At 40.4% G+C, this 15419-nt stretch overlaps 1 protein-coding gene across 2 annotated transcripts; it reads left to right on the top strand.

The window, feature by feature from the left end:
* Nucleotides 1-73: 73 nt before the first annotated feature.
* LOC139480078 (p21-activated protein kinase-interacting protein 1-like) lies at nt 74-14076 on the top strand. 2 transcript variants are annotated; one of them, XM_071263060.1, is made up of 10 exons: nt 74-190; nt 1478-1643; nt 2522-2642; nt 5161-5288; nt 5732-5814; nt 6563-6625; nt 9418-9515; nt 10208-10316; nt 12626-13037; nt 13729-14076. In XM_071263060.1, exons 1-10 carry the CDS (start codon nt 74-76, stop codon nt 13785-13787), a joined length of 1356 nt encoding a protein of 451 aa, XP_071119161.1. In that variant the 3' UTR covers nt 13788-14076. The 2 variants fall into 2 exon arrangements, with proteins under 2 accessions (XP_071119161.1, XP_071119162.1); XM_071263061.1 differs by having other exon boundaries at nt 78-144.
* Nucleotides 14077-15419: the final 1343 nt, after the last annotated feature.

The following is a 15419-nucleotide window of genomic DNA, read 5'->3' on the forward strand; positions in this document are numbered from 1 at the left end:
CTGCAACTATGATAATAATGTTTGCCGACGAGGCAACCAAAACAGTTACCTCCCTTGAACTAAACTCAAACTGATGACGACACATAACTTGGTCGAGCACATGGCCGAAATGGAAAGCAAGGAGTTAGAAGTTGTGGTGGGAACGTACGAGGAACTTATTCTTGGCTATCGTTTATCACTCGAACCTGATGTATGCATTTGTTTGGTCTATACGACTATACTGTTTGTCTCAATGCGACTTTGAGCGCTTTCTGTTCATGTCCAAATTCCACGTTATGAAGCCGTTTTGAGGTTTCTTGTTGATTCAATTCAGTGTTTTCACCTGATTGTAAATGTAATTATAATTCGAATCCTTTACATTGAAGTTCCACATTAATGTTAACTGAAAATGTCAACACTATCGCTACCGGAAGAGCATAGCTATCTCGGACGGGACATAATTTAAGAGTCAAACTTTTAAGTGCATACCGTATCCCAGGAACTTGTGAACAGACAAGGCGAGCATCCTCTGAGTTGAGCTTGGCTATATAACCTCTAATTTCTTCCAGTATGATGTCAAAATTAGATATCCTTACCCTTTGACCCCCTTTGAGTGAGTTTATAATGTTAAGTTACATCAGCAGTATATCTGCCATATTGTGACATGCCCACCTTTTGCAGATTAACATAGGTCCCCAGTATCAGTAACCTAGACTTCAGAGGCGACACAATGGATCAGGGCAGTGGCTTTGCTTCACTGAAAGGATAATGGCATATCTTTGGTGTTGCTGTTATAGAATAAGTGTATAAGATATGCTAGTAATTGGGGCTCGGATGGGTAACTCAAGTCGGGTGGGTCCTGAATCAGACCCGGGTTCCCACAGTACTACCTGGACCCGTGGTTAGTCATGTGATATATTGTTTAATGACATAAACTTACTATAGCTCAGTGATTACACTACAAGTCGCTCATGTTCGCATTTCTTTCTGACAAAGCACACATTTCTTTTAGATTGTATATGTTGAGTAAAGATAATATTTCAGTCAACTTCAGTGTACTTATGATCTGATACATAGTTTTTGCCAGGGCTGCAGTAAAACAATTTCCACTCAGACATTTTGTTCCCAGCTCTTGAGATCTACAGTGGGTACCCAGGTAGGGTCAGGCAAATTTCTAAAATTTGGACCCATACCTACTAGAAATATTATGTGTAAAACAGTTAGATGGGTCCTCTGACCCTATATATGAGGTATATTTCTGAAAGTACTTTGTCATTTTCAGTTGAAGGCTGGACAGGTGACACCTTAAAATTCAAATCAATCTAGTTGCTTGTTTATAGGGTATTTATTGCTCATAATTTGTCAAGAAGGTCCAGGCACAAAATGTGCTTATGAGTCACACTTTATAATTTACTCTTAACATAAATATATTTTTCCTGCATAATAATATTTTCAGGCATGTTGCATTGCATAGAATAAAAATAGTTTATTTTTTCAGAATCATGCATTCAGCCAGAGCTTCACAAACCATTCCCACAGTGGGTGCATCAAGGCACTGGCACTGTCCACAAAGGGTATTCTGGCTTCTGGGGGCACTGATGAAATGGTCCGTGTGTTTAACTTAAGGAAAGGAACAGAGATCGGTTCACTTGTACATCATTCAGGTAAAAAAATGACTGAAATTGGTATCATGAATGCAAGAGTACTGATTGTGTATCATTGTACCCTGATAACCTGGATTGTTGCAGATTCATCTGGACCAGACTTAATTGTTTCAGGTCCATCTGCTGCTGACTGCAGTGTAAAACTATATTCATTCACTCACAAAGTATATGGACAGTAGCACTGTGGGTATTAGGCCTGGGTATTGGGGTGCCCTTTTGATACAATATCTGATTTGTTGACACAGTATTTCTGGTGTTACATGCTCACAGTAACATCTTTGCGTATGGAAAACACATAAAAATTCATTGTATGCATGTGTTGGGTGCACTGCCCCTACACAACTGTATTTTAAAAATACGGTGCTGTATTTATTAACTGATGGTGTTTGTAAAATAAACGTTTATTTATCTGATACACACAAGAGTGTATCAGTTTATCGTATCAGCATCAACATGATCAAGAATCAATGTCTACTGATATATTGATCCACACCTAGTGGGTACCCTCAGGTGTGTTGATATAGCTTGCTTAATCTTTTGTGATATAGCTTGAATCTTTCTGAGGCGATAAGGCACAAATAATTGTTTCTGGTTTCTATCCTAATCTGTAGCTGTTGTCACTACAGATCTTTTCTTGATGTTCTCGGGTTGCACTAGAGCTTTCCGTATTTTGTGCCGCAACCGTAATGTGTTACACTTCACCATGTTTACTATTGATAAACCAATCATTATCTCCAAGACAAGACAAAGTTGGCCAACCAAGACAAGGCTAGTATGGGCATGTGGTGGCGGGTGTGGGTATTATATGTTAGAGTATTCACCAGTACTATCAGATAAGGAAAATTGTCCAGTATTTTAATTACAGTTTTTGTTTGAAGGTACTATTACCTGGCTAGATTTCTACAAGAACTCCCACCTGTTCAGCACGTCAGAGGACCACAAAATGTGTTTGTGGAAGGCATTCTCCTGGGAGTGTCTCCGAACATTCAAAGGTCACAAGTGAGTTCTTGTGTAGCGTTTTCATTCAGATAGTATTGTTCCAAATACAGTGATCCCTCGCTATTGTGCTCTTCGATAAAGCGCTACCTCGGTTACTACGCGCGGTAACGCATGGCTCCCAAAATTTATGTACACTTTTATTACTGAGAGTTTAACACAGACATAATTGTATTGTTGTTCGTTGTTCATTTGCACATAATGCTTCTCATTGCATAATCAACCGTTTATCGCTGAATGGAGTTCTAATAATCTGTTTGAAAACATCCGCGGCAAGTCCCGGAAATACGATTGTTCAACTAGTTAACTTTTCACACTATACATCCTTTGATCTTAGAAGCGCATGCATGCAATAAAAGAGAACCACAAGCGAAGTTTATATTCTTAATTAGTGGGCAATCCAATTTGAGGCGACACTGTCACACACATGCAGTTGCTGTCACAACACGGCGGTCATTCATTTCGTAATCGCGCTTTCGTAACATCGCCTGTTTTTTTCCCGTAGTTATAAGAAGCAATTTCATTGGATTAAAATTTGTTTCTAATGACGCTTTCTTGCCGAAATCTGCTACAAGTTTCGTGATTGGTCAATTTTTAGCATGTGACCTCAGGCAGCCAATCAAATTATAGCTGTGATACCAAGCTCGTGTTTGATAAATTTCAGAAGTTGGCGAAATATTTTTTTGTTAAATCGTGTTATTCTGAACGGTTTAAGCAGGAATCACGATATATATTAAAAATATGGAACTTCGCGAATGTATCGTGCTAGGTTACGAGCTGTGACAAAGATTTTTCATGCATATATTTTTGCATTAAACGTTGTGTCCGAGCCGAGAATTCAAGGCGACGAAAGCCTAGATGTCATTTGAGTAACATTACACGCGATCGCACGAAACGATGGAAATAATAACTTTGATGTAAGTTTGATTACTTTTAGATATATTTTTGTTGATTTTATTTATCACTTTGTATAATATACTTAAAGATTTGCTTAAAACGTTTTTATTTTACTCTGACATGTTCGATGCGGACCCGTTGTCGAAATGTGTGTCCGAGAATTTTATTTTCCATAACATCGCGGGAAATAGTGAATAATTTTTTAATTTATCGATAAAAAATGATAAATTGAAATGGAATACGTATTTCAGACATTGTGAAATGTGACATATTTAATAAATGAATGATATTACAGGTAGGTCTAGGTCCATAAAAATATATACTATTTTGACGTGACGTGAGATAAACACATATTGATGATTTAAGATTTGCCGAGCGCGCTCCCCCGCCTTGGCCTCGGTTAAACGGCTCATCGTCTATAACGTCCACCAATTATTTGGACCCCATTGGTAGCGTTGTAGCGAGGGACCACTGTATGTTATCTTCTGAAATTGTGTCCGACTTGCCAAAAGAACTTGACTGACTCATCTGTTCTCCACTTTTTTGTCTGTGTCGTGGGATCTGTGGCAGAACGGGCAACCAGCTTCTCATGTTTGTAACTGGTAACAGATGTATAAAAAAAGCTTTTGGGGGGAAATATTTGTTGCAGATTTGTCTTACTCGGATGGGAATCATGTATTTTTCAATGGGTGCTTTACCGCCAATGTCTAGTGGATAGACCTAGGGTGGTTCCATCCCCAAGAAGACGTTGAGATCGTACTAGTTTTTACCCTGTCTGGCGTTCAGTGTTATGGGTATAAAACGGACTGGCTGGCTTGCAGTCAGTATGTTGTCTGAGTGGGTTAAGACTGCCTCCGTGGTCTAATGGTAGAGCGTCCGCTTGGAGAGCGGAAGGTCCGGCGTTCGATCCCCGGCCGCGTCATACCAAAAGACATTAAAAGATGGTACTTGTTGTTAGCCTGTCTGGCGCTCAGCATTAAGGGGCTAAAGCAAGGACTGGTCGGCTCGGAGTCAGTATACTGTGTCTGAGTGGGGTATTCATGTTAAACTGCGGCATGTTATTTCAGTGGGCTAGCACTATAAATCGGCATCAGTCGGGTCTAGTAAAAGCAGACACACGTGCATGCACGTCGCTACATAAGCGCAATAATCTTTGAGGCGACGTTAAACCCAATTTCACCTCACCTCACCTGAGTGGGTTATTCCTGTTAAAACAGTGGCATGGTAGCTCAGTGGGTTAGCACTATAAACTGGCAGTAGTACTGGACTAGTTCAAAAACACGAATGCACTTGCATGTTGCTGTATTAAACCCCATTTCTCCTCACCTTTTAACTAGAATTGATTATCTACAGGCTGTTCTGATCATGCTGATTTGTAAGCTCTTGCGTCAAACAGGATGCTGGGGAGCTTTTTATCCACAGGGTTGATAAATGTGTGATATTGGTTCTCCCAAGCACTTACAACTTAATCTGAAACATGACACACCAAATTATAAGTGATATAGAAAGCCTTAAATTCAACTAGTCCTCGGGATGTCTGTAACATTAAACTGACTTGGAATAGTGCCAGTTTAAATCCCTGGAAGTGATTGTTGAATGCGATTGTGGTTTCTGCTGTTCCCAGGGATGCAGTTAACTGTGTCGCTGTCCATCCCTCAGGCAAGCTGGCTCTGACAGTTGGGAAGGATCGCTCACTTCACACCTGGAATCTCGTCCGAGGAAGGTCAGCTTATATCACAAATATCAAACAAGGTTTGTTGTAAAAGATGTAGTTTGTTTTTTTGTGATACAGCTAGCACAGCTTGCAACTTAAGTCAAATGTTATATCCTTTGGTCCAGTAAACTCAGATCACATCACTCCCCATACTAAGACTAAAGTTTGTTGAAAATTGTGCAAAGATATTTGGCCTGGTAGATCAGAAATTTCTGGGCCTTATCCTACAAAGCGTAACTCCGACACTTTTATATATGCTTACAGCAGCCATTGTGCCGAGATTGTTTTGTGTAATGAAGCCTATTTCTTTAGCAGTAAAGTAATCATGGTAATGGTACAGTTTGTTTACATTGGGAACTTGTGTCAAGAACTCTAAATTGCTTTTGTTTGTCCTGAATTATATTTCGAATGTTTTCTGATATACTTCTATTATTTCCATTCAATACATGATGTCACAAATTAGCTTAATTTTGTTTTTCAGTGGCTGATATAGTGTTATGGTCGCCCGATGGAACAACTTTTCTCATTGTGTTCAGCAACAGGATTGACGTTTATAAGACCGAGGTATGTACATTCAGTTCTGTATTAGTCAAAACTTTGTGACGGGAACTAGAATTGAGTTGTCTCCCCATTACCTTCATATACTATTCTACATTTGATAAGGATGGTCTGAGTGTCCAAGTGGGGGATAAATCTGACTGGATGTCGTACAATTAGAATGTTATTTGGGCTGGACCTAACACATGTTAAGCTTCATTTCATAAATAAACAAAAGTAAACAGTTATGTATGCTGTTGTCTCCTGACTTTCGTAAGAGTGTGAGCTAGTGTCCCTATCAGGAGTTGAGTAGAATTGTTCAGACTCGCACATTTAAGTGAACTTAGGACTTGTTGTCATTTTTTGAGAGAAGTGACGCCTACATGCAACAAAGATTATCTTCTTCCCATTCAGTGGTGTAAAAACATACTCACTCACTCACTCACTCACTCACTCTTCCCATTCAGTGTCTAAAAACAAACACCCACTGTTTATACTATGTGATATCTATGCGATATTGCAGAAATCTTCTTAAACTTGCTGTATGCTCCCATGTTTACTTCTGTTTATTATGACTTGAAATTGCATCCTATTCGTACTCCAACATCTCTGAACATCCAGTCAGCATGATCTGACTTCTCTCCCGCCTGGACACTCAGAATATATCCCTATCAAATGTTTTGTGGTATATGTTGGTATCATGACCGCGTGTGTATAAACAAGTTCCTCAGATGTTTTGTATGAATTCATGAAAACATTCTGTTTGTCCTTCCAGACGTCCTCTGTTTATCACAGTGTCAGTGTAGACAGGCGGGTGAATGCTGTAGTGTTCCTACGGGTGAGTCATCTTTAGCTTTGAAGCAAAAAGTCTATTAGCACTTGACTTCAATTTATCTTGATATATATACATGGTGCCATGTATGAAACACATTTCATGTGAAGTCAGAAAGACGCTTTTAGTAATTGACAATGCATAAACTTCCCATTCACTTACATGACCCCCATGGACTTTCACAAAGGGATTACAAATAGACCATGGTGCACCCTGTAGGTGTTTGTGGCAGTATTAATCCCCAGGTATTTTGTGACAAGATATTTAACTGCACTAACTAAGCCGGCGTTGTGTCTATATGTTGGGCACAGGATGGTACACGGTGCACAGAGAAACACACAGTGGGTAAAAGACTTCCTGACAGATGATAGGTTGTCTTCACTGTTGTGGACATTCAAACTGTTACTTTGGTCATTTGAAACAATCCAGGTTCTGTTGGTTTTGTTGATAACATGTTGCCTTTCCTATTCAGTATTGGCCCCACTGTGTAAAGTGTGTTTGATGGACCTCCAATCATGTCAAACTTTGGTCTAGCTGCTAGGATATGGTAACAATGGTAACATGAAGAAAATAAGAAATATTTCTGTTATCCAGGTAATACTTTCATTTGACGTCTTAATCCTATATATAGGAGATAAATAAATAACCAGTATCACTTTTAACCTTTAACCAGATCACCATTACATGGCTAGACAGTCGATATTATACCGGGTAACCAAGACTTGTATGGAAGGACATGGATTCTTGTCCGATTCTCAGGTCACTGGCTTATGTCCTTTTTGTGGTAGATTTTTTTGTGACATGTCCACAAATGTAATGAAGTTTGATTTGTATGAATGTCCAAATCCTAAAAATTAAAGCTTAACTTTATAGATGGATGATCCCAGGCACAGGAAGAAAATGCTTACCTTGATATCACATCACCATACCATGTGTCAATGAACCCATCACACACTTGACATTATGTAACAATTGTGATTGTTCAATTCTACCAGGGTTGATCGGGTAGCCTAGTGGTTTAAGCGTTTGCTCGTCATGCTGAAGACCCGGGTTCAATTCCCGACATGGGCACAATGTGTGAAGCCCATTTCTGGTGTCCCCCGCCGTGATATTGCTGGAATATTCTAAAAGCGGCATAAAACCATAGTCACTCAATTCTACCAAGAATTGGACAATCACGACATGAGACCCACCATGACCAAAAACAAAATGATAATCATGATTGACAGGATTCCAGACAAAACATGCTGTCCTTACCACAAATGATTCAGTCGGTGATGTGAAAGTTACCTGCACTAACTAAGCCGGCGTTGTGTCTATATGTTGGGCACAGGGTGGTATACGGTGCACAGAGAAACACACAACGGATAAAAGACTTCTTGACAGATGATAGGTTGTCTTCTCTATTGTGGACAAACAAAAAAACAAAGTGTTTATGACAAACATTGTAGCTACATCATGTACATTGTCAGCCAAAAGTCAGTGGTTTTCACTGCACAAGTTGAATGGCTTTCATGATACAACATATGACAAGAATGAAACTTGCCGTTTCCCTTGATGACATCACATCTGGGCCATTACAATATAAGACCACAGTTATGAGGCTGGCCATTAGAGCAAAACACTGCCGACCGTCTTTTAGCAAAAATTGCCTTTTGGTATCATGTTCAAAGATACTTTTAACATGGTTAGTATATGGACCATCATTATTTGAGCTTATTGGACAGGAAGATACGATCCTTGCCTAAGAATTAAAGTGTCCATTTATGATGTAAAAACCGGTTCGATTCCCTCCATGGGTACAATGAGTGAAGCCTATTTTAAATATCTTCCAGCCTGCCAATATGTAGCTGGAATATTGCTAAAGTAGCATAAAACCGTGCTCACGTATTTACTCAAAACAACACTTCACCTGCAGACCTTTTAGTCCTTCAGTTTTAAAAAACTTATTCTAAACAATTCTTGTTTAAAACTTGCTGTCCTATTCATTAATGATTCAGGATACCTGCACTAAGACTTTTAGTCCTTCATATTTCGAAAACCATTAATAATGATGTATCTGACTTGCTGCCCTATCCATCAATGATTCACGAAACCTGCACTAACTAAGCCAGCATTGTGCCTAGATGTTGGGCACAGGGTGGTACACGGTGCACAACGGATAAAAGACTTCTGGACACATGAAAGATCGTTTATTTCCCAAAAAACCCATCTTGATCAAGTTGTCAAATCAAACTTTTCTCAGTTATTCTGTACCTTTTTTAGGACTGTCCTTGTCTTGAGGCCATAATTAATTTGTTACCGTAATAAGATTTTCATCTCCGCCTGCCTCGCTATCATAGATCTGACCTTACATCAGTTTTTTTATACTCACGCTGCTGCAGACAAAATTGCTGTGTTGGTGGTGTTGGGAGTGTGGGTGGTTGGGTGTGAGCGCAGCTACCAAATAGTCTTGCTTCACGTGGCACCCATCCTTCAACAGTTATGTAAGAATTATATTAAGATATTAAGCTTCATAGACATACATGTCATATGAAAAAAATTGTTTAGATAATCTAATCATTAATTTGTGGCCTAAAGCAGCATTAGAATTTTATTACCATAATAGAACTTCATTCGCCATGTAAGCTAGTCGTCACAACCCATGATTCTGGGTCTTGATTGTTCCCTGGGCACCCGATACTGGTCTAAAAGGATTTGGAGGAGCATCAGGAGATCCCAATATGTGACCTGGCAGATTGTTAGTCATATGAAAGTAATGATTTGTTTAGCTTCCTACATGATTGTACGTGTTTCAGTCGAACCTGATTGCATATGGAGGAGAGGGTGGGGACATCGTCATCTACAACATCAAGGATGAGAAGGAGATGCAGCGTATCAACACCGACACTGTCAGGTACACGGAGATGCAGCATGAGACCGACAAGTTGTCATGTGATTTTCTTGTGGTGGCACATGCTCAGAGTAACAAAGCATCGATTTCCATGCAGTTTGTATTGCATGGTCACTTAGATGTATTTACACATGGGTTTATGGGGCTTACATGGACACACAGCCACTCTTCCCGTTAGTCCGAGACCACGGAAAATCTATCAGGATTAGTTTTGTCCCGAAAATCTAGTTATTTTACAGAAACCACAAGCCTTAAATTAACTTCGGACGAGTTGGATATGACTAATGGTGTCTCTCCCTTGGTTGATATGTTGAGGACTGTTATGTCTTGCCCCTATTTGCAATACAATATTCTTAGATATCACTGTCTACTGGTAATATCATACTTGAGCTGTGTTCTGATGTTCACTGTGTTTAGCCTGTTTATCATGTCAAGTAGGGTAGTTCCTTGTCATAAACAGAAGAGGGGCATGTGATGATTCACACATTCAATTGTTAATGTACACCTGAAGGCCAAAAGGGACATTAGAGTATACTGTGTTTAACTCTTGTTCATTCCTATTGGTTTACTTTTCTATGTTTTTGTCATTGTACAGTGGGACCCTGAAGACTTAATTTCTTACACCGGTACTGAACTCTGTACTTGTCTTGTTCTTGGGCATACAACTAATCTGTACATTTTTTTTTCAACCACAGAGTTCGTGACCTGAAGAAAGTGAAAACCACTGACCAAGACTGCCCCCTGGTCCTGCTGTCGGCCTCCAGTTGTGGTCACATCAAAGCCTTCAGGGTCACCTTCTCACAGGTAAACACAGGCTTCAACTGACAACTTGGGAGAGTCGGTGGGGGCACAACTGACCCAGTCTAAGGTGACACAATTGGCTGTGCAGGGTTGAGTCCCTGAGATGTGCCACAATCGTTTATTGGTTCAGATCCCAGATTGATTCTGAATATTGCTTTGTCAGTACCAAAGATGTAAACGTCACTTCATGTTTTAGTCTTTCCTCCAAAAGTAAGCTGACACTGATGTTACATCAATATTGTTCAAAGCGACATTCCCCATCTTACTCACTTTTGTTCAGGTTTCATATGGGGGGGGGGGGGGACCACCTCCGTGGTGTAGTGGTAGAGTGTCTGGGGTTCGATCCCCGGGTGTGTCATCCCAAAAAACATTTAGAAAAGTTTGTAGGCAGCACTAACTAAGCCGGCGTTGTGTCTATATGTTGGGCACAGGGTGGTACACGGTGCACAGAGAAACACACAGTGGGTAAAAGACTTCTTGACAGATGAAAGATAGTCTTATCTATTGTGGACAAAGAGACTTGAAGTGGTTATTTTAAACATTGTACCTGTATATTGTCAACCAATAGTAATGGAGTGGTTTTCACTGCACGTGTTCAGAAGATGACAATGAAACTTGCAGCTTCCCTTGATGACATCATCTGGGTCATTACACTATAAGACCACAGTTGTGAGGGCTGCCATTAGAGCAAAACGCTTTAAAAATTATCATTCTTCTAGCCAAATTTTTCTTTTCGCATTGTTTTCAGTAGATACTGTTAACATGGTTAATATATGGACCATCATTACGTGAGATTATTTGACATGAAGACACTTTACGGTACTTGCCGTAGAAGCTGTGTCTGCATAAAGGCCGGAGACCCAGGTTCAATTCCCAGCATGGGCACAATCAGTGGACTCCCTGGATTGTTGCTGAAAGTTGCGTAAAATCCTGTTCACTCACTCACAACTACTTAGGCTGCAGTCTTTTAGTCCTTCATATTTCAAAAACAATTAATCATGATGTATTTCCGACTTGCTGCCATATCCATCAATGATTCATGAAACCTGCACTAACTAAGCCGGCGTTGTGCCTATATGTTGGGCACAGGGTGGTACACGGTGCACAGAGAAACACACAGTGGGTAAAAGACTTCTGGACAGATGATAGGTTGTCTTCACTGTTGTGGACAATGATTGTGTGAATTGGTCATCAACTTCCATTACTCACGTCCTGTGTATGAGGCTATTGTGGAGAGTTGGGACACTTCCTGTGTTTATGCCTTGAGATTGTAATTAGGTCATGCCAGATTTATGTGGAAGAGTTCGCAGTTAATGTCATACACCTTGAATATTATTTTATACACATGCATGGCTGCCGAAGTTCCTACCTATCCAGCTGGCAGTAGCCAAGTTCATGTGATGCATTCTGTCAAAATTGCGCTCTTTTTGGCGAATAAGGTACTCTGAATTGAAATTAGATTGGACTGCCAGACTTGATATACCAGGGTAGTTGTGTAGGGCTGGGTAATTAGGCATCTCTCCATGGTCACGCTTGCACACAAAATAATAATCTTGATCATGACTTTAAGCCCAATTTCTCCTCTGATGTAAATATGTATGGGTATGAAGCAAACTCTTAAAGTGGATATATTGATACAGTGTTGTGATCAGCCGAGACGTTTTGATGCTCGTGTCACTCACTGGATTGTCTGGTCCGTACGTTATTGTGTGTAGAACAGTCTATAAGGTGAATGGTGAATGTAGCTTGGAAAAGAGAAAGCAACAATGTCAAGCCTGTTTATGACTTGTACTGAGTCCCGTAAGGATCTGATAGGAATTGTTTCCTATGAGCCTGTGAATGTCACAAAAGGCAACTGAATGGATCAGGTTGTCAGGCTTGGCTACTTTCATGTGAGGCCCGTGAAGATCTGGGGTAGAAAAGGTCTTCAGCAACCCATGCTTGCCATAAAGGGCGACTATGCTTGTCGTAAGAGGTTACTAATGGGATCGGGTGGTCAGACTCGCTGACGTGGTTGGTTCATGTCATCGATCCCATTTGCATGGATCGATGCTCATGATGTCACTCACTGGATTGTCTGGTCCAGACTCGATTACTTAGACCGCTGTCATATAGTTGAATTTTGCTTAGTGCAGCATAAAACAACAAACAAACTAAAAAACAAAAACTTGCATGAAATCGTAACCCTGTGTCCTGGGAAGGTCATAGTATCAATCTGGGGCAGGCTGGATTATGTACGATATTTTTAAGTTCTGCTGAAACAACAAACATTGTATTCTCGTATCTAGAACTTTGTATCCTTGCTTGTGCAGGATTCAGTGAGCGCTGATCTGATTGCCTCCCATGACACCAAGTTCCGTCTCACGTGCATGGCTGCAACGCAGATCAAGACAAAGGTGAAGGTCAAAACAGAAGAGGAAGATGTTGATGTTAAGACGGAGGACACTATTGACCTTGATGACAGCATCGAAATTAAGATAGAGAAGACCAGTGATGAAGAGGAAGAAGAGGAATGCAAGAAAACATCTGGTGACAATACTTCCGAACAAGACAGTGGCCATGAAGAGGACACCGGTTCTGATTCCGATTCTTCCAGGGAAGAAAGGTCAAGGAAACAGTCAAGGTCATATCTCGAGTTTAAAAGGGCAAGAAAGATGAAACGGAAAATGGGTGCTGAGAAGTTGGAGGTGGAGGGAAGGAAGAAGAAAAAGCCAAAAGTGAAAGGTACATGATAAATAGCTGAGCTGTGTGGCAGCTTGGTCCAGACAGCATTGCACTAACTAAGCCGGCGTTGTACCTATTTGTTGGATACAGGGTGGTATACGGTGCATATAGAAACAAGAATTGGAAAGTTTGGCTGAATGAAAGATTTAGTCTTTTTTCTTTTCTTGACATTTTCTTCTTTCCTTAATTTACATGTTGATCTATATAGAAGTCTAATAAAACAATACAATAAGGAACACTAGTCTCTTAATTACAGAGTTAGAGCTGAGAATGGGATTGCTTTGTAAATGTGTTCTGGGGTCTGCAAGAGATAGTTGTTCAGGAAATTTCAACTTAACTAAATTAGCCAGTCCTTATCCAAAGAAACCCATCTTTTTAGTTGAACTAAGATGTTGTACTTGTCTGTTTCGACCTCAGGGATGTGAAATCTCTGTGGAAACGCGGAAAATCACGTTTTTAAAACAGTAGTCCTTGGGGAAAAAAACATCTTCAAAAGTATGCCCCCAGACCTCCCTAGAGTTTTCCTTTCTTTCTTTTTTTTTCGGAAAACCTGCTCACATCCCTGAGACCTCCAAATCCTTGTTAAGAAATAATCTATTTTGAAATGTCATGATCTTTGCTCAAGTCCTATGCCTAAAATATATGTTAGAAATCTTTTCCTTTGCATTACCAAAAAGTATTTTCATTTCAGAGACTAAGCCTGACAGACGCAGCCCAAAGATTTTGAAAAAGAGCAAGAGAAAAAGCTGAAACCCTGAAACCCATGAGGTTGAGTACGAACTTGATACTGAGGAGTATAGCAGACCTCCTAGGACTGATAGTCCCAGGAAACCTGCAGACATTGTCAGATGGTGAGGTCCCTCTGGAGGAATGTGGTGGCTAGGCTTCTATCTGGCTCAACACAGGTTATGTGTCATTCAGCACCCCATCGTTGTGATCGTTCTCCAATACCAACTTTGTTCTGTCCTGCTTCTCATGCAGTTAAGAACTCATGGCATTGGGATTATGTGATGTAAGGGATTATTTGTGAATTAAAATGTGATGCTATACCCTTATTAATGTTATTTGTTAAACAATATAGACCAAAAGACGGACCTGACCTGACCGGACCACAGTAAAAAGCATGGTCACTGCTACTGCATTAAAACTAGAGCTGGGACGAGTCCAAATTTACTACCCGTGTACTTGACCCCCCGACTATCCGACGCTCAATTTCCTGAGTTGGGACTGCCTCCGTGGTCTAGTGGTAGAGTGCCCGCCCGGAGAGTGGAAGGTACAGGGTTTGATTCCCGTCCGCATCATATCTAAAGATGGTACTTGTTGTTACCCTGTCTGGCGCTCGGCATTAAGGGAGTAAAAACAAGGACTGGTCGGCTCGGAGTCCGTATACTGTGTCTGAGTGGGGTATCCATGTTAAACTGCAGCATGGTATCTCAGTGGGCTAGCACTATAAATCGGCACGCACGCACACGTGCATGCACGCCGTCCATAAGTGCAATAATCTTGGACGTGACGTTAAACACCATTTCACCTCACCTCTCGAGAGTTGGGAACAAAATGTCATTGGGAATTGTTTTACCGCAGCCCTGGCAAACACTATTTATATATATATATATATATACCAGTATATCAAATGATCAGATCATGCATACACTGAAATTGACTGAAGTTTTATCTTTCCTCAAACGTATACAAATCAAAAGTAATGTGCGCATCGTCAGAAAGGAATGGGAACATTAGCAACTTTTAGTGTAACCACTGAGCTATAGTGAGTTTTTGTCATTAAACAATACATCACATGACTAACCTGGGGCCAGGTTACACAAGTACCCAAGTTACCCGTCCCAGTCTTAACTAAAACAGTGATTTAGTTGGTGGTAAACAAAATAGTTATTTTTGAAAGTGGACATCATGAAACCCATGTTGCCTTCATTAAGGGAGTCAGTTTGTTCAAGGTTCACTAGAGTCTGTAAAGACATCATGGGTTTAATGGAAAATAATTGTAAAAAAACAGGTGCCAAAATGCTAGTTGAGGGACTATAGACACAAACTATGGAAGAGTTGTCAGAATTTCATTTAGAGGTATCGTGTCTGTCAGCAATCGGATGTTGGTGAGATTGTGGTTCGTACATACACCACTTCTGTTATATCCAGTGAATACATATGGTTACTGTGTGATGTATTTATGTATAGCTTAAGAATAGGCTTAAGAATAGGTCTTCAGCAACCCATGCTTGCCGTAAAAGGCGACTATGCTTGTCGTAAGAGGCAACTAATGGGATCAGGTGGTCAGGCTCGCTGACTTGGTTGATGCATGTCATCGTATCCCAATTGCGTGGATCGATGCTCATGATTTCAATCCCTGGATTGTGTGGTCCATAT

Source organism: Haliotis cracherodii, unplaced genomic scaffold (assembly GCF_022045235.1).
Source record: "Haliotis cracherodii isolate W230 unplaced genomic scaffold, xgHalCrac1.p SCAF_4, whole genome shotgun sequence".
In the NCBI taxonomy this organism is placed as follows: Eukaryota; Metazoa; Mollusca; class Gastropoda; order Lepetellida; family Haliotidae; genus Haliotis; species Haliotis cracherodii.

Bases quoted from the DNA above. Each gene is read 5' to 3' on its own strand.
- LOC139480078 (XM_071263060.1), top strand. From the start codon at position 74: ATGACGACACATAACTTGGTCGAGCACATGGCCGAAATGGAAAGCAAG. The intron at 191-1,477 runs GTATGCATTTGT...TTATTTTTTCAG, and splicing joins GTTTATCACTCGAACCTGAT to AATCATGCATTCAGCCAGAG. The intron at 5,289-5,731 runs GTTTGTTGTAAA...TTTGTTTTTCAG, and splicing joins TATCACAAATATCAAACAAG to TGGCTGATATAGTGTTATGG.